The sequence below is a fragment of the Pipistrellus hanaki genome (genome assembly GCF_964339955.1).
Source record: "Pipistrellus hanaki genome assembly, chromosome: 10".
Taxonomy (NCBI): domain Eukaryota; kingdom Metazoa; phylum Chordata; class Mammalia; order Chiroptera; family Vespertilionidae; genus Pipistrellus; species Pipistrellus hanaki.
The window spans coordinates 30,744,181-30,771,680 of record NC_140512.1 but is presented as its reverse complement, the minus strand read 5'-3'; the positions used below and the strand labels follow the sequence as shown (position 1 = coordinate 30,771,680).

Below are 27,500 nucleotides of genomic sequence, written 5' to 3'. Positions count from 1 at the left end.
GGTTACTTACTCTGTTCCTGACACTAAAAGCCCCAACTGGTTTGGCTCAGCAGATAGAGGGTCGACCTGTGGACCCAGGTTCAATTTTGGTCAAGAGCATGTACCATGGTTGCAGGCTGCTCCCCAGCTTGAGCCCTGGTCAGGGCTCGTGCAGGGGCAACCAATCTATGTGGCACATCGATGTTTCCCTCTGTCTTTCCCTCTCTCTTCCACTCTCCCTAAAAATCAATGGAAAAATATCGTCGGGCGAGGATTAAAACCTGTTAACCTGTTAACCGAGCGGGACCTATAAATACGTCAAACGTAAACAATATCGGGAACAGGTAGGACGTATGAATACGTCCTTGAAATATATGTTGTGCCCTGAGAGGGACAGCATATATTTTTTGTAATTTTTAAAAAAATATTTTATTGATTTTTTTACAGAGAGGAAGGAAAGGGGAGGGATAGAGAGTTAGAAATATCGATGAGATGAGAGAGAAACATCGATCAGCTGCCTCTTGCACACCCCCCACTGGGGATGTGCCGGCAACCAAGGTACATGCCCTTGACTGGAATCGAACCCGGGACCTTTAGGTCCGAAGGCCGACGCTCTATCCACTGAGACAAACCGGTTTCGGCTATTTTTTGTAATCTTTATCATTGTTTGTAAAATTTATAATTTTTTAATTCGATGTGTCCATTTTTTTTTGTCGGTATTCTTTTCTATTTTTTTTGTAATTTTGTTTTTTCCTTTGTGCTTTATAGATATTTATACTTAATGAAAATAAATTTTATATATATATATATATATATATATATATATATATATATATAAAATTTATTTTCATTAAGTATAAATAAAAATAAATAAATATAATACACCGATATTATCTTTTTTATCCTCCGGGCGTGACGTACTGACACGTTCTAGTGAAAGAGTATGCGCCCGTTGTACATTGCGTAATTAAAAAGGGAACTCCCCGTTTAACAGGTTAACAAAATAAATAAAAGCTTCATATGCATTTATTTATTTTACTCTCATGTATGACTTGACCAAGGTCACAGAACTTCCCAGCGGTGGAACTCAAATTATAATCCTAGGCTGTGTGACCATATTCCCCACCCATAACCCCAATGTGCTTAATTGCCTCCCAGCACACAGTAAATTATCACCATCATTTAGTTATGAATGAAATGTTTAAATGATTGGGACAAGAGAATTTTAGAATTGCTTCAGGTTCTGTTGTTCACTTGACATTTGTATATAAAAAGCATATGTAGGAATGTGACTAACGTGAGAAGGGCTGGTCAGGTGATAGGAATTAGGGCATGGTGGGGACTGGGAAAAACTGAAAGAGTTCTCATGGAGAGAGTTCTCTTCTCAGCTCCAGCCAATTGCTACTCTGAGGACCTGGCCATGGTGGGCACCCCATAAATATCTGTTGAATGAATGAATGATTCTAAGTTAGGTGAAACTTCAAGCAAGAAAAAAATGTATGTTAAGGTTTAAGCTTCCTTCGAAGGGGCTTCCATGCAATAATAGTGAACCAATCAAATGTAAAGAGAATACTTTATCTTCTCAAATCATGATCACTTATTATATGCACTGAATTATGTTCCACTAAAATGTGTATGCTGAGGCCCTAACCCCCAATACAATGGTATCTGGAGACTGGGCTCTCATGATGGTTTTAGACACCAAAAAGCTTGCTGTCTACTTCTGCCACTTGAGAAAATAGCTAGAAGGAAGTTGTCTCCAAGACAGGAAAATGGCTGGCACCTTGAACTTGGACTTACAAGTTTCCAGAACTGTGGGAAAACTATTCTGTGGTTTAAGCCACCCAGCCTATGATATTTTGTTAACGGCAGTCTGAGCAGACTAATACACCGATATTATCTTTTTTATCCTCACAATAATCCTCAGAAACAACTAGAACTCCATCACCATTCAGCACAGACCCCTGATAACACCCGTTTGCCTTAGAGCATGATGAGTGGTGGGTGGCAGGGTGGTGAGGACCAGGGAAGTGACAGGCCAGAAAACTTCTCATATTGCCATCGGACTCTCACAGCTCAGCATCAATAATTCCCGGGGCAATTCCTTGGTAAAGCACAACCAGAGAAAGCCCAGTTCAGGTAGTTTTAGCACAGGGCATGGGAAGAGAAGGGCATTTAGGGAACTGAATAAAACTGCAACTTTGGGGGTCTTACATCTCCAATATATGTGCACATTAATGGAGCAGAAAAATGCTCAATCTTAGATAGTTTTTGCAATACTATTAAGCTTATTGCAATATGACATGGCAAGACAAAGAAAACAATATTTGAAAACAATTTGTTCAAAGGTGTATTTTCATGGGCATCCCTCTCAACTGGCTTTCTCAGACACTTGTAAAGTACAGGGTCAACTACTTGGCTATTTTCAGATAAGTCAGTGGTCGGCAAACTCATTCGTCAATAGAGCCAAATATCAACAGTACAACGATTGACATTTCTTTTGAGAGCCAAATTTTTTAAACTTAAACTTCTTCTAATGCCACTTCTTCAAAATAGACTCGCCCAGGCCGCGGTATTTTGTGGAAGAGCCACACTCAAGGGGTCAAAGAGCCACATGTGGCTCACGAGCCCCAGATGGCCATCACGGAATAAGGAATCATTTATGACACAGTCTGTTGACTCTAAGCATGCTGGTAATTCTAATTTTTCTAGATAAATCCCAATGATCAATACTGTTTCTTCTCCTGTTGCTTTTTTGGAGAAAATTCCAGAAAGAGGGCAGATAAAGAATGAAAGCTGGCAAGGCAGTTTCTCTGCTTCCAACTTCCTGGGGCAAACACAGAAAAAGAAGTTCCTGCTGTTTGATTTAATAAGAATCAGTGTCTTACTCTGGCCTTGGTCGTTGGACCAGTCAGGCTCAATTGGCATAAAAGAAGTGTTTCTGAATATCTGCATTTCATTTCATTTCAGCACATAGGTTAGAGCTCCCCCGTGCCTTTTCCTAACGGCACAAATAGCACTGCTGAGCTCCTGTTCCTCTCAGCAGATCCATATAATTTGCATCTTTTATGTCCAAGCTTAATTTTACCTTTAGGTCGTCTGCATTCTTTAATTTTCCTTAATTGTATGCTTGGATATGTGTATCACAATCTACATGACAATGGTTGAGGTTTTCCCTTTCTGGGTTTCGCACTCCTGCAGTAGATACATCTGAAAGCCACTTGGGTCTTGCTTATGTTAGCCAGAATGTTCCTGTCCATGGACTTCGTTTCCAGTTACCTAGCACCTATTGTGTCTTTCCTTTTGTCATCCCTGGGACACATGTTGAATGTGGAACCCCAGTTGTCAAAGAATGCTGTAGCATTCATCCCCTTCTCTTTTTTGACTTCTACTGAGTAACCACTCCTTGCCACATCCAAGAAAAAAGGTTAGAAAATTCCTATTCTGTTTTTATTTTTTAATCAGCCAGGCCATAAGAAAAGTACCCTCCCTTTAATTAAAATAATAATAATAAAATCCTTAAGTTACATTCTAACACTGCTCTGGTCATAATATACATTGGATAATGCATTTAAATTCATGTATGTCTTTGTTTCTGTAGCTGTTTTGTTGATTTGGATTATGGGCCACAGTCTGGGCTGGGGAAAGTACAAAATTGATGGGAGGAAAATCAAGTTTATTGAAATGAACTTTATGATTCCCCCAGAGACAGGAGCAACAAAGGTCACAACTCCCCGAGGTCACTCGGCAGTGTGGTCAGCGAGAAGTGGAGCTGCAAGGCCTGACTTTCTGTCCCTTCTCCTGACCACCATCACGTCCCTCCTGCATCACCGTCACTCCTCATGGGGGTGGGGAGCAGGGCGAGTGGAGGGCTCTCTTCAAGGTCAGCAGGAACCTCAGGAAGAACCAAACTCTGCGTGGCTAAAGCTGTGAGGTGCAACCTCCTCTCTAACCTTTACAAACACTTGATGAGACGCGGAGCCACCCATTGGGAGAAGGTCAACCGAGGACTGTAAACACTGGCACAGATGAGCTTAGTTAGTATCACCCCACTTCACATTCTGCTTTCTCCCCAAACAGGGAGGGTTTCAGGTCACGTTCAGTTTCAGGTCAATGTCAGATAATCCTTAAAAAGGGAATGCTAAGAACAAAGAAACCAGACCAGGAAAAAATAAAAGTAAAAATAAAAACCTCTGACCAAGCCAAGCCTCTAAATATAACTTTTCCACTTACCTCAATGCAGATAATTCTAAGATATATATTTCTGATTCTATTCATTCTGTTTAAACGAGAAAGACCACACCAGGGTGAGCAAGGCAGGGTGGTCAGGATGCATAATCTAATGACAGTGTGTGGAAGCCACTACAGAAGACGGCAGGAGAGCTGCCAGAGCGTGCGGCGAGGCTCGTGGCTGATCTCTACGCAGAGGCCATGGATATTTTCCAAGCATGGACAGCTCTCACTGAAATGAAAATAGAAAATGCAGGACCAGAGCCCACACTAAATATTCAGTTTAGTAAAAGACACGAAAACTGCCCGTAGAAGTGGGAGGTATTTTGGCTTTGCTATTCTCAACAAAGAAATGAGCTTACGTACTGCAATATTTTCATGATTAGGCAAAAAGCCTGTCAGTCTTTGCTAAAGAACATTGAACTGATGTCTGTTTCTTGTGCATTTGCTTTCTAGTCCTCAAGTGATATTTTTTTGAGCCAAAATATTTGTTTGCAATTATATAGTGTTTTGTTTTGTTTGTTTGTTTGTTGTTTTTGTGTGTGTGTGTATGTGTATGTGTATGTGTTTTGTTAATCCTCACCCAAGGAGATATTTCCATTGATTCTTAGAGATAGTGGAAAGGAGGAGGAGAGACACACAGAGAGAAACATCAATGTGAGAGAGAAACATTGATTAATGCAGGGTTCCAGCCTGCAACCAAGATATGTGCTTTTGATTGGGGATTAAACCCAAGACCTTTCAGTCCATGGGTGGACACTCTATTCAATGTCCATATTCAGCAAAACCGGCCAATTATACACTTTCGAAAAACATAAAGAATGCACAGAGATCAAGAAATGGATAGCTAATGTGATTATTCAAAAATGATAAAAAGTAGCCCTAGCCAGTTTGGCTCAGTGAATAGAGCATAGACCTACGGACCGAAGGTCCTGGGTTCGATTCTGATCAAGGGCATGTACCTCAGTTGCAGGCTCCTCTTTGACCTGGGCCCTAGTCGGGGTTTGTGCAGGAGACAGCCAATGGATGTGTTTCTCTCACATTGATATTTCTCTCTCTGTCTTTTCCCGTCTCTTCCATTCTTTCTAAAAATCCATGGAAAAATATCCTTGGGTGAGGATTAAAAAATAAACAAATAAAAGTGCAATCAACGCCAGGCACCTGTTGCTTCTCCCTGTTCATGGTCCTCTTTCCTATTAAGGGAAATGTTTACATGAAATTATTGCCACATCACAGGACAATGTGGAAGCACAAGCCACCTGATGTCAGTGAGACAATGTGGAAAGGAGCCCAGGTGTATGTACTAGTAAGCTTTACCAAAGATCAGAAAGGATACAGAAGAAAACTCATAGGTCAGTGAGTGGGGGTTAGGTTTTACTCATATGAATTCTAATTCTGTGGGCTCTCCAAGGTCCCCTTTAGGTTTGGGAGAAGTTGTTACCATCCATCCATTAATAAGAAATGCACCAGGTAACTGAGAAGGCCCACTCTTCCCGCCCCTCTCCACATAAGGCAGATGCAAGGCAGCAGGAACTATATTTGGTCTAGTAGGAGATTCGTGATGGGTATTCCATTAAACCAGCTACAAAAGGAATTGTACTCGCCAATTCTCCAATGCCCATTGTCCCTATGTCACATTGAATGTGGTCTTGGAAAAACAGCTCTGGGTCTTCTGACCATCCACTCCCAGAACAGATCAAAGCAATGAATGAGCTATAGGAAATGTAAGAGTGTGTCTCTGTGGAGGGGCGAAGGGGACAAGGTGGGAAGGAAAAGGGGAGTTGGTTAGAAAATTTCTCAAGTAGGATCCAGTAGGAGATCATCATCAGAGTAATAAAGGCAAGAATTGCCACTCTAGTTTGGGCCAAAGAGCAGCAGGGAATTGTGAGGCAAGATTTCCCTCTTAAATAAAGAAGCCAACTACTTTTGTCACCTTGTCATCCCCTTTCTTCTTTCCTCTACATGCCATTGTTTCCAACTATAATTGCATATTCAAACCACCACGGGTCCCTAGAAGGGCTTCTGAATGACTTAGGTTGTATACACTTCCTCCCTTAGAGGGACCAAAACTCTTTCCCTTTGCACTTTCCCAAAGCTGGTGATACATTCTGCCCCTTGCAGTTAGACCAGTTTAAGATAATTTAATCACAGAAGCAAGGTACTATAGTGGTATTCAGCAATTTAGATTTTCATAAGATTTTCTAAATGTATTTTTAATGAGTAATAAGGGTCATTTATGTGACTACTTAACATTCGTGTCTGAAGTAGCATAATAATGATTTTCAGTTTTTTTTAATCATGTGTTAGATTGAGTAGCTTTTATTTGGTACCTAGACTCTCCGAGTCCTCATGGTCTCTTGCACATGTCACTTGATCAACCCAAAGTTTAAAAGTATTAGAATTCTCACTTTTTTTCTATTAAGAATACTAAGTAGAGTTGAGAGCCCCATCTGCTTCTGGTCACCAGATGAAATGAACATAGTAGTGGAATTCGGGGGACACAGAGATATTTTAGTCAGCATATATTGTTAGGATATTCAGAGTACTTCTGAGTTTGGTTTGGTCTTTTTTTATTTTTTATTTTATTTTTTAAAAATATATTTTATTGATTTTGTACAGAGAGAAAGGGAGAGAGATAGAGAGTTAGAAACATCGATGAGAGAGAGTCATCGATCAGCTGCCTCTTGCACACCCCCTACTGGAGATGTGCCCGCAACCAAGGTACATGCCCTTGACCAGAATCGAACCTGGGACCTTTCAGTCCCCAAGCCGACGCTCTATCCATTGAGCCAAACCGGTTTCGGCTGTTTGGTCTTTTTTTAAATCAAGAGTGTATTTTCCTCTAAAATACATATATTTGATCATTTAATGGAAAAACTAAAAATAAAATTTATGCATCGTGAGAACTTTAGTAAATACTTCCAAAGATACCACAAGAGGAAAGAGAAGATACTCTTTTCAATCAATACTGGTATTACAATTGTGCAATAAAACAGGTAATTTTAAAATTCCAGTTATTTCCGAAGACCTTTGAAAACGGTTTTTAACTCAGAATTATTATGCTCCCACTGGCCTGTTTACTATGCCATGTTGTGAATGTTAACCATATTATCAAATTGTTTTTCTCACAGGCTACCAATAGTCAGTTAACATAAATCTTGATAAACAGCGTGAACATTAACTAGAACAATATATTATTACTTCTTTTTTTAATATTCAAGATATGCTTTATGTAATATCAAAATAATTTAAATGGCACTGTTGTTTTAAAAATGTGCTTCTGCTTAACCCATAAGCCTTTTAGTATTTTCCTGGTAATTCAACAAACTTCTTAAAATTGAGCAAAATTAAGATTTTGTGCTTCTATGTTTACCAAAAGAGCATATCACACTGACAAATTTGATAATCTTATAAAAAACAAAACAAAACAAAACAAAAAAAACAAGAAAGGAAAACTGTTCTTATTTCAAAGGTTAAAAAAAAAAAAAAGGCTATTTACTATGCAGACCTAGAATTCTTGTTGTTTTAAGATAGCAAATTAGAAAAACATGGCCTGGGTCAGAGGCTACTCAATCAGGTTGAGCTGGGCCTTTCATTCCAGCAGCTCCCATTCCCCAAATTATATCTGATAATATCCTAAAGTCTAAACATATTTCAGTTCAAAAAGATACTCAGCTCTGAGATAGATAATGGCACTAAACTTCCAAATATCAACAGGTTTACCCACCCTCTTCAACTGACATATTTGTATTTAGATTAAACTGCCACTCAGTACATCTGAATTGTAATATTTGAGGAACTGAAACTTTAAGCTAGAACGTTTGTTTTGCATTTTCCTGTGCATAATCACAGGATAGGAACATTAATAAAGGGGTTGGCGCCTGGGCCACTATAGAGGCCTATTATTTAGGCAGAGTCATGGCAATGGAGCAAAGCTGAATGTTCATGAGTGCAGTGTAATTTCAGCCTGTATTGTGTTGAATGGACGAGAAGACAAATGCATCAGCAGACATAAGGAGTAAACTACCCAAAACTATGTGGAATGCTCTCTGCATTTGCAAACTGGAAACAGCATCTATATTTCTCAACAAGTCGGGAAAGATTCACGAGAGGCATTCCCTTAAACCAGCTACAAAAATATTATTATCTGCAAGCAAGATGGCGCACCTCAACTTAAAATTGGCAAAACCCCATTGAACTACATTTCAGAGAGAGGAGGGAGCTTGAAATGGTAGTGCTCTGCGGATGTCCATGTGGGTGGGCAAGCATATGCTGCTGCTGAGCAGAGGAAGTGGTACACCAGGATTTCTTCATAAGTGTGAGGTCTTTATATAAACTCATCTCTATGGGAGCGGTTTTAAATAGAAAGAAAATGACACACAGTCCCCAACCAGGCTTCCTAACTGTTTGGAGAGGGTTGCCACTTTCCCCAAACATTAGGTTACTGTGGGGAAATTTTCCAAAACTGTTAACAATTCCATTTTTAAATTCAGTTCTTCCTCTCCACATAAGACAGATGCAAGGCAGCAGGAGCTATATTTGGCCTAAGTTATTTTTACTGGGCTGACTCCTACCTGACAGTGGAAGACGTACTCTGGTGTGGTTTTCTTGAACTTCATGTTCCAAACCAAGGCCACTCCATCTGGTTCATGGGGAGCATCTTCATTGTTGTTGTAGGAAGCGACCATCAGCTCGGGGTACTGAGGGGAAAGGGTCACAAGAATGAATTAGGCCAAGATGACAACACAAAGAATACTTTCTTAATTTCTACAGACACATGCTATACTCCGTACTTTCAATGTCACTTTAATTTTAAGCTGTGGCATACTTGAAACCTATTGCAATCTGGTTTCTGCTGCCAACATTCCACATGTGCTTGTCATAGTTGCCAATAACTACCAAACTGCACACATCGTTGGGACTTTCTGTATTAAATGGCATGTAGGCTAACCCCTCCTTTTTCCTATGTTGGCTTCCATTACATATTCCTCTCCTGATTTTCTTCCTGCCCACTCTTCTTAGTTCCTACAGGTTCTCCATCTGTTATCTATGTTCCATGGAAGCATTTATGCCCCACTTTTCTTTGGTCTTTGTATACACATTTTCCCTGGGTGACCTCATCGTCTCTAATGGTTTTAACAAGCATTAATAGGCTGACAGTGTTCAAATCTATACTTTTTAGGCTTGATTTCTCTCCTAGCTGCAGATCCTTCTATCTGACTGCCTCCTGGGGATTTCTCAGGGCTGCCCACAGAAACATCAGATGCAACCCATAGACAAATGAGCTCGTTGCCTTCCATAAAACCTACTGCTCTTTCAATGTTGCCTCTTTTGGTGCCTTTCACTAACATTTGCCTAGTTGCCCAGCCTGGACACGCCACATTCATTTTTACTGTTTCCTCTTTCTCAACCCTATGTACTCTTTCACTGCTTCCTCAATAACCTTTCAAGTGCATGTTTTCTTCCCATCCTTAAGGTGGGAGCCTCTTAAACTAATTTCTTATCTGAATGAAGGCAACAGCTTCCTAAATGGCTCCCTGCTTCCAGGCTCTCCCGGCCCTACCTTCACCTACTTTGTCAATATGACTTTACAACAAACATCTTCTAAGGCACTCCTCTGTTTAAAATACTATAAAGGCTCATTATTACTTTTAAGATAAAATGCAGGTCATATAGGATCCTTCTGTCATTTTCTAACTCCTCTACTTAATCTCTTACAATTCTCCCTCCTTTTGCCCTCCTCACACTCTGTGAGTCAGCTTTGTGGTCACAGGTATGGCGGCTGTACTTATGAGTCTGCTACTCTCATTGGAATGCCTCTTCTGTGTGGTAGACATCATTAACTCACTCTTTAAGACTCAATGCAGGCATCTAGTCCTCCAGATAATTTCAACTAACCATGTACCACCTCCTCTTGCCTCTCATTGTCTCTTTGAGCATTATGTGTATGTGTCCCCCGCCTATTAATGCACTTGTCAAATTGTATTATGGTTTTCCCCCCATCTCTGTCTCTTACAAGGTTGTAAGCACTCTGAGTGCAAAGACTAGTTTTTATTGACTTCTGAGTCTAGGGCCTAGCAACTCCTAGCACATGCTAAATTTGTGCCAAAATCTATTGAATTACAGATGCTTTTAAAAAAAATTTTAATAACTGTGCTCAGTGGACTTTATATTTAATTCCTTGTTATAAAATAATTCCAACAATTAAAAGCATAAGTGCAGGAAGCACAACCAGTAAAACCATTAGGACTCCACAGTGAATAGAAATACCTCCTCACTCTATGATATCTCTGTGCTGTGTGTTAATAAACAAACTGGGGGGTGGACCTCATGGGAGATACAACATTTCATAAACAGGCCACTCCTACCTGGGATTTCCATAAGGCAGCCACATTAAAAATTGTATTATTACATATGCAATTATATTAGGATTATAACATATCCTATCACCCTTCAGAGATCATTTAATTTCTCTCCTATATTTCTCTATGTGGTGTATATATTTAAAAATAGATTATCCTTATAAATTTGAACATCAACATTTTTCTATCTAGAATAATTAAACCTAAGTCTTCCCTGTGGCTTTATTCATTCATCCCTCAATTTAAGAAAACTACACAGAGCGACAACTTGCTGGTTGACGCAGAGGAAGTACAAGCCTACAATGCTTGTATGCGGCCATCATTGGATGTAATCACTCTTTACCAGAAAGCACTCCTCAGTAGCTAAATCCAAGGTCCATTGAAAGACACTACACCTAGATAAACACAGAAGTCTCCAGACTGTCCAGCTGAAGTTTGAGTACGTTGCATGTAAAAAGGCAACTCTATAAACATCAACACCACCACTATCAGAGTGGTCAATGAGCAGCCAGATGTGTCTTGAATAATATCCCACAGCTTCACATCTGGGTTTCATCGTCAGCTCCCACTTGTAGCTTTTCTTTTTTCCATTAAAAATATTTTAAATTATTTGGGTTTAAACCCCCTTTAGAAAACAGGGAGAGCTTTAGTAAAATACCAGGGAAATGTCTTTGGTGGTAATTTCTATAATTGGGATCATAAGTCCTAAAGATACTACTTTAATTCTTATTGCGTGTGAAATTTTATGAATTCAAAAATCTCCTCTAGTATGCCTTTTTCTGTTATTTCTTTGAACATGACTAGTCAAATTTGTTATTATCCAATAAAAAATAAATTTCTGAACAATTATTTAAACCTTAAATGTTAAAAGTATGAGTTTAAAGAGAATGAGAACAAGTATGAAGTTTGTGATTACTAATGAGGCTGGATTATCTAATATTTAATGAGGAGAATTCTTACATGGAAATGACCAGATCTGCTCTCAAGCTGTTTGCTGTTATAGAGAAATAAAGTCTAACTTTTATTAGAGAGAGAGGAAACAACATGTTTTAAGTGCCCTTTATGTGCCAGACACTGAGCTGGGTGATTAACTCATTAGGTCCTTGCAATCTAAACTAGCAATGGTTTTCCTATTTCTACAGGTGTAGAAGCTGAGAGTCCCTGGTTGAGTAACTTGTTTCTAGTTATGATGCTAATAGGTGAAGATGTGAGAACCCTATTTAAAGTCTTTTTGGCTTCTAGTCCATTTTAGCCTGCATCAAGTATTTCCTATGCATTTGTAAGGCACAGTGCCAGCTAAAAAGTAACAACAACAGGCTTTGCTCTATAGGAACTCTCCACTAAGTAGAGGGAAGTGAGACACATGCATGTGTAACTATAATCTATCTATCTATCTATCTATCTATCTATCTATCTATCTATCTATGAGCCTAATATGCAAATTATCCCCACAGGAGTTATACCAGGAGACCAATTGCTTGCTATGATGTGCGCTGACCATTTAGGGGGCAGTACAGAACAAAGGAAGGCCCTGGTTGGCAGGCGAAAGACCACAATTGGCTCTGACTGCGGGCCAGGCCTATGGACCCTACCTGTGCAAGAATTTCGTGCACCAGGCCTCTAGTACAAACATAAAAGCAGAACATGATATGTGCTAAGATAGGAACATAAACAAGTACAAAGGATAAAATAACCACTTTAGTTGGGGTGCTGCAGGGGGAAAAAATTGAAAAAGATTTCTAAAAAGAAATGAGAGTTGGGTTTTATCAAATGGGTAGGTAATCAGGAGAAAAGGGAAAAGACAGAATGGACAAGGGTACCAATATGGGTACAGGATATTTCTCTTGGGTGTCAGCTGGCTCAGTGATGCTCCCATGTCTGGAGATACCTCAGTAAACAGCTGTCTAACTTCCTAGGGACAATACATTCATTGCAGGGCTGACATCCAATGGGCCAATCATATTCTCTTAGCTGGCCATTGTAAATTTTGAACAGAGACACAAAACCTGTGGGTTGGCAAGTGAGTTAGATTATGAGAGCATTTTATTGCTGAGGTCCTCCACGCTGTCCAGATTTCTACTCTTCCTGACTCCCAGTTCTTTATCTTTTCCATGGATCCCATAAGTACCCAAGTGGCTCTCCAATTAATTCCCTTTTGCTTAAGCTAGCCAAAAGTGAAGAAGAATAGGTTCAGGAGACCTCAGAAGATAGCATATGGCAGTGAGCCAAGATGTACGAAGAGGTAAGGCAGAAGAAAAGTTGTAAATATTTCAGGGCATTCTCATAGAAGTTACTGAGTATAGGCTAATCATTTTAGACTTTACTCTGGGGTGGAAGGAGTCATACATTGCAACTATTTATACTTGTGCTACTAATACTCTCTCCACTGTCACATGTATTGAGTACTTTTTAATGTACTAGACATTTAAAAAAATTGTAAGTGCTTTAAAACATTAACTCATTCAATAGTCACAATAAGCATGCAAGCTTAGTATTATTACCATCATTTTATGAATGAGAAATCTTAAGCCAAGAGAAGTCAGGCAATATGCCTAAGGTGATATTGAGAACATATAAGTAATCTTTACAAGTGTTAATCTTGAAAGAATACTTATAATGACTCAACAATATAGAAACTTGGGTAGGAACACCAGTTAGGACGCTATTTCCAAAACAAGAAAGAAGTAGAGGGCACGGCATAAAGTAGGTGTCAAATCCGTATGTTAGCAGATTTGAATGGTGTCAGTGGGAGTTTTCTTGCTATTGTAAATATGATTTTGGCAACTAAAAAAACTGTCCAAAATTACTCGAGTTTGAATAATGATGACTAAAAGATTGGAGAATGTAATTTACATGTGAGAGGAGTACATTATCTTGGCAGTAAGACCATGAGCCTGGTTTTGTACCAGTCTATCACATGCTAAGTATATAGTATTGTTGACTCTCTCTACTACACAATATCCAATGAAAGACAAAGTTGATGTAATTCTCCAAGTGCTCACATTTCTTCCAGGAAATTATGTGTGGTGGATATTTTGCAAATATAAAGTGTTCTTGTTTAAGAATTTTGGGAGAGCAAAACAAAGCTATGCAGAAACCTCATACAATAGATCCTCGAGTAACATTGTTTTGCTGTTATAACATTGATGAGATGCCTTAGGAATTGAACTCTTGTTTATATCAATTAGCCCCTGGTAAAATTGGTTTCATTCTATGTCATTTTGTTTAAAGTCACAGAACCTACTTATGTTGTTAAGTGAGGACTTCCTGTAGTGTTTTCTTCCCTCCCTCCCCCTTTTTCCATTCTATTCCACTCAAGTAATCAATAATTCTAGTGCATGTGTCCCTACTAGGGTGTAAGGGTGTGCTTCTGTCCTTCTTTGTTAATATCACTGGATTGCATCTAGATACATTAAGGAAGTCTCTTCATCCTCTACGCATATAAAAATGGTCCTATGAACCCCACAGAAATGTTATCATGAAGGAGCTGAGGGTTCTAAACCTTTTTCTCATGCTCCATATGAAGTACATTTTTCAGAATTGCAAACCTCTTTATCATTATGTAGGTGAACAGCTTACACAAAAATGAGGAAAAATAAACATATTTTTTCTATGGTAGAGTTTCTGTCCTTTACAGGTTCACTTCCTGAAACAAAAAAAAAAACATCACACAGAATCCTGCATGGAAGCAAATCCATCATGAGCAAGAAGGAGCTGGCCTTGCCACTCCTCTGGGAGTACTGTCAGCCAACCCAGGGACAAGTTCACGTTACCTTTGAGGAATGTTAAGATAAGGTTCCTGTGTAATTTCCAGACTCTGAACAAGTGAACAAGCCGAGCTAAGTGTTTCCTTAGGCTTAGATCTGATTTCTGTGCACACACCCGAGTGCACTCACAGACCACCCACATAGCAGCGGGATGCGGCCGGGCAATCCCTGCTGGTATTAGTCTCTGCTCCATCATGACATGCCTGCTCTGCTGTTTGGATGTAAAAGGGGACTCAAGAGGAGAGAACACTCACCCACTCGGTGGCTGATGACAGTCCGGTTGTGGGGGATTACTCTCCCCTTCAGTTCTCCAGCATGATTAAATGGAGCTCTTCACACCATCTGTTTAACTACTCTGCCTAGAACACCTTCTTCTCCCCTCCATTTGTCTGAAATCCCAGTCTTCTGAGAAGTCTTGTCTGACCAGAAACAGATACCAAACTCCACTGCATTCTGAAACACTTGCTACCTGCCCCATGTCATTTAACATTTATAACCTCTTTCGGTGCCAGATTTAGTGCCATTTGTGGGAGGCAGTGGTGAAGAGCATATGTCCTAATGTACTGAAAGGCTTGGGTTCAAATCCCTGCTCTACCACAGCCTAGCTGAGTGACTTGGCAAATATTTAGTTTCTCTGAGCTTCTATGTCTTCAGCTATAAAATGGAATAAGCAACAGTGGCCACCTCATGTGAAGTTATGAGGGTGAAATAGGATAATGCCATCCAAGCAGTTGGCACATCACTTAGCATGTAAGAAACACAAACTAAAAGCTAGCCATGGTATTCTTTCTAATAAAAACACAGAATACAAGGAAGCAGAAATGGTGCTGGACATAAATGGCCAGAACTCAGCATTCCTCACTGCTATTATGCCATTGTCATTGCAGGAAGGAGCACAGCATGGTCATTGAAAACATGGGCTCAGGGCTCAGACCATCTGGATTCAAATTATGCCTGGACAACAATATAGGGGGTGGAGTGATCAGATTTGAACTTTAGAAAGATTATAGTTGAACCTTGGGTTTGAACTACACTAAATATGTATAGCCCTTCCTTATCCTCCTCTTCTTTTTTCTTTCTTCTTCTTTTTTAAATACAAATGCCATGAGAACACAAGCTCAGTTTGTCCCATCCCAGCAATAATTCTTACCTGGAGAGACCAGTCCATACAGGTGACTACTCGGTGCTTGGACCAATGCTCATCATAGAACTGACGATTGAAAGAAAGGTTGGCTCCAGCCTGGACATCCCTAGGAGGGTTTAAATATCAAAGATAAACATGATGCTTCAGAATTGGGCTTGATTTCTTTTGCTAATGCTGAAAGAATGACATGGAAAAGCATGGTACACCATACTCCCTGAAGCCAAAGCATCCATTTATATAACAAACTCTGTTCATAAATTAACTATCAAGGGTCACTTTTATGAAAACCTCTCTAACCTAGCCCAGAAAAGGTTTCCACATGTTGTCCCAAGCCTGGTATGAAATGTCCAATCTGTTTCAGGTTCTCATCTTGTCCGGTGCTAAAGGAGTCCTCTCCTCTTAGTAAGTTCTATGCTAAAGCAGAGTTTACTAGAAATGTCCCTGTTGTCAAGGGAGCACACACACTTGGAGAGTCTTGGAGACCAGTGCCCCTTGTCTGGCCTTAGACAAGAAGTGATATGCATGTTTCTCTTTACCAGTAATTTCTGATGAGCTGCAGTGGTTGCCTCCCTGCTCAATAGCAAGGGGCAAGTTCCACCATGAGACAGACATGCTGGAGAGTGGGGGGTGCACCAAGTGTATGAGATGCTACACATAGACTGAAACAGCTCCGGGGTCTGGGATAATTACACTTGGGCCAGTGTTTACTTGGCTGATACTCAGCTGGCCACCAAACCTCCGCTGAAGAGTGCTTCCCTGGTCCTGCATTTGCTCCATTGACCGAGTGTTTAAATTGAGTCATGCTTATTCTCTGCCAGCAGCTTTTGGATGTGCATAAAAAAACTGCCTACATTTCTTGGGCTTTGGTTCAAGAATTTCCCCACACTCACCTTTTCTTCCCCATTCATTTGCTTCATTCCATTGGCTTGCATCCCGCATCACTTGTACTGGGTGACCTGGTTTCAGGTTATTTACTTAGGCTCTAATCAGCTGACTTACTCTGAGGTTTTTTTGTTTTGTTTTGTTTTGTGTTTTTTTTTTTTTTTTGTGTGTGTGTGTGTGTGTGTTGTTTCCCCCCCACCCTCCTGTTAACCCTTTTGTATCTCCAACCCTGCAAACTCAGGTAAGAGGTATATGCAGCCAAGTAACTTTCAGGAAGCCAGAATAGCAGTGGGCCAGACACCCAGAAGGAAATAGCACCTAGAAACATAAACTGAGCCACAAAGTGGGCTTTTATAAAGAAAACAAACATTTCACAACATGTATATTCAAAACACTATTGTCTCTTTAACTGTTTAGGGCATTTCAGAACTCCCTTTTGAAACTGTGTTTGGAGCCTGTGCTGTATTCCTTTCAGTGTCTTCAATGTTGTCCTTTGAGAATGTATTTAAATTTTAGAAATAAAAAAACTCAGGTCTGATGAAAAAGGCAGGTGATCTCAACTTTTCATATTGTTCTTGGCATAAAGAAATTGGCGACTAAAAACCAGCTATTTCTACTTCTTACGAAGCTCATAAAGTGCCTCTTTATTATCCCCACGATGATGGTTAGCAGCCACTGCCTTTTACAATGTATAGGTTGCAGTCACAGAGAAAGTCATTTGGGGCCATTTGCTTTTATTGATTACTTTTTTTGTTTATCTGTAAATATATCCCTGCATATGTGTTTCTTAAAAGGCAATAGACACAGAATCTTATGGTGTCTAAAGAGGAAAACATTTCTAGTTCCTGTTCACTGTCTCCCACATCAGTTAAGGTCTATCACATGTTTATTTTCTTCAGTTTCCTATTTGCTTAGACATAAAAACACAGATCTACTGGATATAACATAAATCTCCTTCTGCTGCTTATAAGGGTGTTTTGTCAGAGGACCAGGTACATACGACTCTGCCAGTCTCTATCACCTGGCCTGTTCCCCAGATATCAAGTTCAAAAGCATTTTACGGAAGCACATGATAATTACAGGGAAACTCTAAGCCAGAAGGTATAACCAAAGCCCTTAGTCAAAGCTGTTTAGCAAGATCAACCCTGGAATTTCATCCTCCTCTGATTTGTTAGATTCGGGATTTGCAACGGTGATTCACACATGAATTTAGAATCAGCAGATAAGTTATTAATGTTTTGTTTTTTGTTTTTTAAATGAACACAAGAAACTAACCCATCTTTTTCCTCTAACTCTCGACCACTATAGTCAAAGAAGATGTCCGAGTCTTCGGCCAGCGCTCTTTCAATGACTCGGATGGTCCGATCAAAAAAGATGAGAAATTCCTCTGAATGAAGAATCTGCTGTTTCTCTTCTTCTGTCAGCTCCCTTGGAGGGGCTTTTTATGTAAAAGAGATCATTAGGAAAGAAAAAAACAAAAAGGACAATTAAAACATCTCAAGAGGAACCCAACTATTGAAAGAGACTGCTTATCAAAGGAATGATAAGACACAGAGAGATAAACCCTTGTAAATAGCCTGTCTAAATTACTCCCACATTCACACAGAACTTTTTTTTGCAGACATCTTCACTGCCAATTTTACAAAAAAAATCTCATACTGTTTACTGTTTTGAAGAGCTAAAACATATTACTAATGAAAATATATTGGTGGGTTCTAAGCAATCAGTTTTGAATAATGTTATTGTCTTTAGAACTAAACTGAAAAAAAAGCTGAAATAATCAATATTAGAGAAATCTAAAACTATATATATTAGAGACTATTGTAAAGCTGCACACATTAAATAATTAAGAACTACCTATGCTATGATGCATATAAAACCTGTCCTCTTTCTCTGGGTAAATTCATTTTATTTTAGATAGTAAGCTGATAAGGCTGACTGACTGCTATATACATTCCACTCAAAACCTGACATGTCCTTCCAAACCCCAATTATCTTCACTTTGTACACAAACACATGGAACAAATAAATGCTTCTGTAAGACACTCACTATCGCTTATATGCCTCACTTTTCTAACATGGTTAAGCTTATCATGAATCCTGAAGATGCAAAATAATGAAGCAAAGAAGATGAAAAAACCAGCAATGTGTCATAGTATCTGCAAGAAAGTTCTCTTCAGAGTCACAATTAAGTTACATAAACTGTTTCTTCAGTAGCAGGGTTTACATAAACGGATAAAGGATTAGGAACTCTCCCAGACTGAGAAACCCTCAAGGACAGAAGCTGTCAGCTGAGCCTTTGTGGTCCTTCCTGAACCCCATCCAACTCTGGGCCGGGAGCCTTGAGTCCACATTTGATGGATGACACTGTCCATGGCACCAGAAGTGCCTAAAGTTTAAACTACGGAAGGGGCAGTGCATTACATTTACAGGTGGGTCCCTGGTGGAATCACTCACCCACTGACTTTTCCAAACACTTCTACCACCATCCCTGTCTAACCAGAGCCAATGTCCATATGGCCACGTGGTCAGAGGACTCTTTCAGGTGCAGACCTGGAGTATAATGTTTTATGCAAACATTACTTGCTTCTGTTCATGGTATCTCAAAGCCACAGTTCTGAGAAATGGGAACTGTCCAAAACTCTTCTGCAGAGCCATGGAGTAGACCGCAAACTTTTCAGGTTCATTATGCCTCTCCCCTTCCCAGCGCCCCTTTCCTGCCCAGACCACAATGCAGGAGGTCGGGAGGGATGGAGTCCAAAATCTGTCCTTGTACTAGAAACTAGCATGACCCTGATGTAGTTGGTTCACACCTTGAAAAATGCTCTCCAGGTAACATTATAACAAAAAGAATGATAAATCCACTCCAGTAGGAGATCTCCAAAAACAGCCAATCCCATAGTTTTTAAATACAGTTAGAAACATTTCTTTGCTGCCGAAGACTGCAGAACCTGAAAGATGCCAGTGTCTGCTAGGACTCTCCAAGGACCCCATCAACTTCTGCTGAGCAGAACTGCCCAGACACTGGCCTGAGAAATAGTGAAAGGACCATAACAAGAACTTTACAAAACCAACATTTCCTATGCCATATGTTAAAGATCTAACATATCTTTAACAGATCTTCAAGCAGTTAAAGATCTAAGTCTGATTTAAGGGTTAAAGACAAATACACTGGTCAAATAGTTATGTATTTAATCATTACTCTTTAGGTAGCAATTTAGAAGTCTACTTCTTAAAACTCCTATATATTAATATAAATTTGAATTTTTCACCTGTATGTAAATTCAAAAAAACAGTAAAACTACTCAATGTAACTAGGCAAAATAAATAAATAACCCTACAAAATGTGTGGGTTATTTTATTTTGGTTAGTACTGTTACATCAATAAATAAACTTCACTAAACAAGGGTACTATAGGACCAAGAAAAATGTCTTATTTTAATAGCCTCATTTAGCCTTAGTCACTGTTGATGGATGACCAAAGCACCCTTGAAATTAGGCAGAGACAGGAATTTTCCCCTTTATTCCATTTTTATAATACTAAAAAAACAAAACAAAAAAAAACCTTTATATTCTCTATATTCTTCAGTATCTTCTATTTCACCTGTATCTTTCCTTACTGGTCCATTACCTTGACTAAAAAAATAGTATCTGTGTAATTTTCTGTAATTTTTTTCTTCCCTGTAGCTTATTGTCACTTTGATCTCATCTTTCAAGACATACAACTTCTCTCTAAGAGAAACATAAATGGCTGATCAAAGTGTATTAGCAAAGGCCACGCTCAGGTAGGTGAAGCAGTAGCCTCTTCAGAGTAGCCTCTTCAGATATTATATTTGACAATACAATATTTGGCTTAAAATTAAATTGCTGCTGGAGCAAAACAAAAGATATATCTTACATGAAGCTTTGATGTCTAACAGGGATCAAATGACAAGATTTGTTAGCACAAAATAATAAGATGCATGTGCAGGCAAGTAGTTTTTTGACATCATAAACAATATTCAACTTAGGAGTTAAGTAGGACCACAGGTGTTTTTTGGGAAACACACACACACACACACACACACACACACACACACACCAAAAAAAAAAAAAAAGAAAAAAAAAAAGAAAAAAGAAACAAAACAAACAAACAAACAAAAAAACAAACTTCTCATACTTAAAAATCTTTAAAATGATAAATGTTGTACAATGAAATGAAAATATAATGGAGCATCCAAGAACCATACTCAAAAGCTGTATTCAGAGATGAAACCTCTCCAGACATCATATTTTATGAAAGAAAATTGGTTGATTAATGGAATCCAGAAGGTTCAAAATATAATTATAAACAATTAGAATCAGAATAGTTTTACCCCAGGATCCCCAAGTCCCCCTGAAATATCTGTTTCTGCAGCTTTTCCCTATCACTGGAACCTAGTCAAATTTTTAACACGTTCGCTGCATGCAAAGAGCAGGATTAATTTAATAAGGCATATCAGAGCAAAATATGGGCATTATAATATTTTATTTTCTTATAAGAAATATTATAGCAGGTTTGTTTTTTGTTTTTGCAACAAAATTTTTATTATTTCTGCCAAGAGCTAACAATAATTTTTGCATTTAAAGTGACCTTAAAAAAGGTTCTTTGTAAAATGCAGAATATGTGAAATTGACTTACATGTGGTCCAAATAACATGACAGATTTCAAACTTGCAAAATTTACCTGAACAGTTATATTTAGCTTGAATAACAAGTATGAAAACATGTGTTGCTTTCATGAAATTCAAAGTTTATATGGCTGCCTAACTCTGTGAATTCATGTCCTGTAAATTTAAAATCTAGTATAAGTTTTATTTCAGGGTTTACTTTATATTCTATTTATTGTAGAAATGTTAATTTATCTCGGTTTTACATATGAAAATGCTTTTTTATGTCTTTCATGATTAGCTTAACCTATTTTCTTGAGTTTTCTTACCAGCCTTAAGGTGTTTTTTGTTTGTTTTTTTTAGTTTCTTTTTAATTTATTTATTATATAGTACATCTTTTGGGTTGTTGGGATTTTTCTCCTCTGTAAAAATGTAAAATTCATCATGAATTTCACAATTCTATTGAGTCTTTTAGACTATCATTTTTTTTCTTTTTTGGCGAAAAGTTATTTTAAAAATATTCAATTGTCTTGCCTTGTTCCTATGATGTCATTTTAAATTTCAATATAAAAATTACATCTTTTAATGTTTTTCAAGAATATATTTAAAAGACAAAAATAAAATAAAATAAAACCCCACAAAGCTTAAATTTAAAATCAGATTAAATAGGAGCATGGCTCTTACGAGAATTTTACAGTGAAATCAGTTCATACACAAGCAAACCAAACCAGACTAACAGAGAGGGCATCCTCCCCGGACGTTACTGTGAGGTTTAGGAGCTGACATGCGTTTACAGAAGTGAGGTTTCCGGTGCTGTTGTTTCAAACCTCCAAACCTGAAGACACAGACACTCCCATATACAAATTCCCTCCGTTTTGATTAAAAGCTAAAATGTACCTGCTGTTTTTCTCTCCTCTGTTGTGGAAAACAGAGTGAAAACAGTCATACAACAAACCCACATTTCTCTACTGCTTAATGTAGGGGTGTCGAACTCAATCAGAGAAGGGGCCAAAATCTAAAATCCAGCCTAAATTGCGGGCCGAATGGTTTACTGAACAGTCATAAACTGACAATGTCATAAACTGACAGCGGAGCGCAGTGATGACAGCGCGGTGCGGGCCACATTGCAAGGCCTGGCAGGCTGGATTTGGCCCGCGGGCCCTGTGTTTGACATATGTGGCTTAATGCATTCTGATGTCACATGGGCAAAAATGTCAAAAGCTAGTGAGCGCTGATTATTTTCCCATCTCCCTCGCCACTTTTTTTTTTTTTTAACTCCAGAACAGGCCAGATTTCTCAAAAATGTGTTCACTGGTTTGAAACCATGTATGTCAAGTTTCAGCCCAGAGCAAATTTTTATGGCTGAGTAATAAATCCCTACAACTCAGGGTTCATAATGGAAGTGCTGACACAGCCCTAACTACCATGCAGCCATGTGAATGGCGCCACGATTATATCTGCTAGAGATTCTTTCAAAAATTTGCAAAATACTGTCTTGCTTTGGGGGGAAAAATGCCATTGATGCCTTCATAAACATGCTTTTAACCCATTATGTGCTAATTTGCAGAAAAGCCATTAATAGAGACTAAAGCACACCGCGCAGCAGTAACAGAAAATGTATTGCAAACGTCTTCTTGACTTTTAACAGGACTTTAATCAGTTCCATGAAGCATGAGTAACAATTGAAATTAGAGGGTGTTTCTGCTCAGAAGTGAAGAAGGTGGTTGCAATGTTTTGCCAGAGTAGACAATTTGGAGGTTGGGATGTGTGTGTGTGTGTTGGGGGGGGGGGGGGGTGTGATCTGTGCCAAGATACGCAAAACATGCCCCATCTCCTTATCCCCCAGTATATCTTAAGGACATTTTGCAAAAGCAAGAAGAGGGTATTTTAGTAAATTCTGATTTATTTTGTCTCATGCTACACCTGTGTCAATGATATTTTACTCACCAGCTTTAAAAAAGCTTGTTCTTAGTAGAAGTTTGGATGTGAAATCTCTTCAATCAAATCCATTTAGATTCTCTCACGAAAAGTAACTTTTGTCCCTTCCATGGATGCCATTATAAAAGATGAATCCACTCCTTGTCCTCCATTGTGCCCCAGAACTTGACCATAACCAACCTCAGTGCCTGAGCAGACTGAAGTGAGTACACGTGACCAGTATGTACTCTTTTCCTCAAACATCCCCAGTGACAACCATGTGACACACATTGTGCCAGAGCCACAGGCGTCTTTAAATTGTTAAGTCAAATGGGCTTCTAATTAGTTATGTTGACCTATATGGTGGGCATTCAGTAGGAAATATGGAAGGATCTTTTAAATCCACACTCTGTCCTCACAGACACTCGTTGGTCAATAAGAATGACAATTTCAGAGTTCTCTTTTATCTGCAGGGCTGAGAATCTCAAAGGGATAATTTTTTAGGGAAACAGCACCTGTAGTATTGTCTTCCCCTTTCTTTTCCTTTGTTAAAATTTTTAAAAATTTCAATTACAGATAATATACAATATTATATTAGTTTTGGGTGTACTGATTAGACATTCCTATGCCTTCAGAGAGTGATCACCCCATAAGTATAGTACTCATCTGATACCATACATAGTTATTACAATATTATTGATTATATTCCCTATGCTGTACTTTACATCCCATAACCATTTTCTCTTTTGCTTTAGTTTTCTTGTTTGTGGGTTGTTGTTGTTTTGCTTTCTTGTTGTGTTATCATTGGGAATATACAATAAAGCTTCTGGATAGCACAACAATTGGAAACAAATGTCTTATTTTCTCATTATTCAGTAATAATTTCACTGAAATCATGACTGGATTTGTTGCTAGAATTGTGGATGGTTTGCACTTTATTTGCCTCTATCAGTCAAAATTTAAAAAAATGACTCTTGCTTTGGAGATTGAAATTCATGCTGCTAAATGTAATGTATTGAACAATCATAGAAAACCTTCCCACACAGGGGGTGCACATTTAATTCTGACTTACCTCTAGAGTCCCTTAACCACACAATGTATCTCCCACACCATACCTTCCTTCACTTCCTGTTTTTTGTCTCCATTTTCCAGTTCTGAATCGTGGCCAATTTTAGGTTCCACCATTTCCTCATCATCTTCATCCTCTAGAAAAAAAGAAAGAGAGCAAGAGCAATGCACTATTATTGTTCCTTCAAATCAAAGCCTTGGTTGATGGTGGGAGGTAGGGGCAAAGGGTAAAGTTCCAATCATTTAGGGCAACTTCTAAGTGAATCAGTTCCCAATGAATGCCCAAGATCTATGTTCATGAATATATAAATAAATTGTCTCCAAGAGGAGCCTCTTTGAAAGTACCCCCAAGTTGCTGAGAAAGCCGCCCTGAGTCAGCACCTGCTACCTCCATCTCCAGGCCCTCACCACATGGGCTGTCTTGGAATTGCCTCTCTGACCTCTGAAGCTTCTTCAGAGATGGCCCCAAAACAGATCTTAAAATGTTTCCACCTGGGGCACATTCTCCACAGGGGACACCTGCTGTACAGACGACTCATTTCCAATTTAATTCTCACCAAATTAATTTGTTTTTGACCTACAGGAAAGGGTTAAATACAAGTCTGACCCCAGGTCAAATGCCATTGGCAAGTAAACCACCAGGGGTAGGGCCCCCAAAAGTCATTGCCATTGGCCTCTGAGAAAGCAGCCAACCCACATGGCATTTACACATCCAGAGCAGCTCATGCATTAATGTGAATTTAATGAGCACTAACAAATGGACCCAGGAGGCTACCACTGCCAGATGTTATAGTGCCCTTCCTGCCCTATGCAAATGTGTGCTCACTCTCTGCTCTCAACCTGCCTGTCTCAGAGGCCCCTTTCATTGTAGGCCTTTTGGAATCATCAGTCACGATTTAGGGGAGAGTCCAAATGTCACAAGAAAATCCAACTTATAAAAATAAAATGATCTAAAGAACTAAAACTTGCTTTCACAGTTTTTAATACATTATCCCCACTCTTAAGTATTATATTCACCGAAAGTTACTAATATTGTTGGTTCAAATGGAGTTTAAAATAAATGACTTCATTTCCTTCCTCCATACATTCATTCATATATTCATTCATTCAACCAATATTTACAAACCTTCCATGAGATCTAAAGCTCTATATATAGTCCCATTTCCATCACAATAAATCCCGAGACATATCAACTCAAAACTTCAGCACCAAACAATTATAGAATGCCCTATAAATGCATACATAAATGCCCAAATAAATAAGTATGGATAGCCCAAAAAGTAACTCCAAAAGTTCCCACTATATTAAGCAAGTGATTTGTGTAAGGAATATCAATTTTTAAAATATGGATGTATGAAGTATAGCAGTGCAATTTAGATAATTAAATTTTTAACTGAAATATATTACTCTGTACATATCATCAACCTCATTACCTTATAACAACATTATCTACCTACCTACCTACCTATCTATCTATCTATCTATCTAAAGAGGTAATATACAAATTAGCTAGGAAGCCATAACAGTCATGACTGGTCAGGAGGAGGCTGCATGCAGGTGAGGCCTGGAGCAGAGACGGAGACAGAGACAGAGGAGTCTGCCCAAGTCACCAAGGCCAAGGGCAAGCCCAGAGAGGAGAGGGCAGGCCTGCCTGCAGCCTCCTCGGCAGAGTGGAGGCCAGGAGGGGAGAAGGGAGAGGACCCTGCTCAGCTGCCAAGGCTGAGGGCAGGCCCTCACCGGTAGTCCTGGCTCTGCGCGTGAGCCGCAGAGGAAACACCTTTTCTGACTGCTCATTGGCTAAGCTCTCTGTATGCCACTCGCAGTGTTCTTGATAACCTGCCTAATAAGAACCCAAGAAGGTGATCTAGGGTTTTTCCACTACACTCCTAGAATAAGAAACAAAGGTCTGCTGCTAGAGGGTCTAAGAAATGTCATATCCTGCCCTAGTTGGATTGGCTCAGTGGACAGAGCCTCAACCTGCTGACCGCAGGGTCCAAGTTCAATTCTGGTTAAGGGATTGTACCTAAGTTGCAGGGTTCTCCCTGGCCAAGGCCCAGGTCAAGGTTCATGCAGGAGGCAACCAATCAAAGTGTCCCTCTCACATTGATGTTTCTCTCTGTCTTTCCCTCTCTCTTCTAGGCTCTCTAAAAATGAATGGAAAAATATCAAGTGAGGATAAAAGAAAGAAAGAAAGAAAGAAAGAAAGAAAGAAAGAAAGAAAGAAAGAAAGAAAGAAAGAAAGAAAGAAAAAAATATCATATCCTATGAAACATACATCTTGAAAATGCCTAAAGAAAGTTGTCATTTTTTTGTGGTGAAGGGACTTGGCAGCTGCAGTGGCTGGCAGTGGCACAGCAGCAGTGGGGTGACGAAGGTGGCGCCTTCCCCTGATCAGTTGGGTTGCCTCCTGCAGAGAGAGGCCAGACTGCAGCTTAGGCCTGCTCCCTGCCTGAGCCGTCAGTAGGACATCCCCTCAGGGCTCTTGGACTGTGAAAGGAGGCAGGCTGGGCCGAGGGACCCTCCTTCCCCAGTGTATGAATTCATGCACCAGGCCTCTAGTATATACATATCAGAAGAGAATGTAAAACACTTTTAAGGAAAACTGTCATTTATTAATAATATATTTGTTAATACATATTGATGAGATAAAAAGTTGTTCTGAAATTTTGAAAAGAACACAGATTTTTAGATAAATAAATCTTTATAATGTTAATAATGCTTCTAAGACTTTACCTCTGTATAAAGATATTACTGCTATCTACCCACTGCAAACCTGCTTGGAAATTCCTAAAACATTCACCAACATATGTTGTATTTTCATGATCCAAAGACCTAACACAAAGCCTGGTGAGGCACTGGCTGGAGGGAAGTGTCCCCTTCTGCTAACCCTGGATAGGGAAGCAATTTTCCAAAGGTCTCTCATTTGCTGAGAAAAAAAAATGGCCCCATTTCTAAACATTCTAGAGGCATTTTCAGAAAATGCAATGGATTCGGCAGCAACACCCTGAAGCTTACTAAATGCCAGCAACTCCAACAAACAAAGGTGGGTAAAGCCCATGTTGTTATGTGTTGAACTGGGCACCCCCAAATTCATATGTTGAAGATCTAAACCCAATAGCTCAGAATGTGATCATACTGGAAATAAGGCTGTTGCATATATAAGTATTGGGTCGGCAACTAAGTAATTGCGGATTTTTTAAAGAAAATCAAAGACAATTTTTTCATGGAACTAAATAACTTTATTCTGTAATGTATTGCCCATTTTGATCAATGACCTTTTGCCATCTTTCAGGCAGCATCATAATCCCACGTTCAAAAAACTTCTGGTTTTTATTAGCAAAAAACTGAATCAGGTACGATTTGACATCATCATCATTATTGAAATTTTTACCATTCAAGGAGTTTTGTAAAGATCGAAACAAAAAGTAATCAGATGGTGCAAGGTCAGGACTATATGGTGGATGTGGCAAAACATCCCAACCAAGCTCCATTAATTTTTGCCGAGTGACCAAAGATGTGTGTG

At 39.2% G+C, this 27,500-nt stretch overlaps 1 protein-coding gene across 8 annotated transcripts in view; it reads right to left on the bottom strand.

The window, feature by feature from the left end:
* Positions 1–27,500, bottom strand: part of DYNC1I1 (dynein cytoplasmic 1 intermediate chain 1) — a 272,928-nt gene that overhangs the window by 85,415 nt on the left and 160,013 nt on the right. For all 8 annotated transcript variants that reach the window (XM_084896671.1, XM_084896669.1, XM_084896672.1 and 5 more), the window contains 4 exons: positions 24,025–24,114; positions 17,640–17,802; positions 15,489–15,588; positions 8,784–8,909 (listed from right to left, as the gene is read on the bottom strand). In XM_084896671.1, coding sequence (XP_084752797.1) covers positions 8,784–8,909; positions 15,489–15,588; positions 17,640–17,802; positions 24,025–24,114 — 479 coding nt within the window. The remainder of the gene's footprint in view (positions 1–8,783; positions 8,910–15,488; positions 15,589–17,639; positions 17,803–24,024; positions 24,115–27,500) is intronic.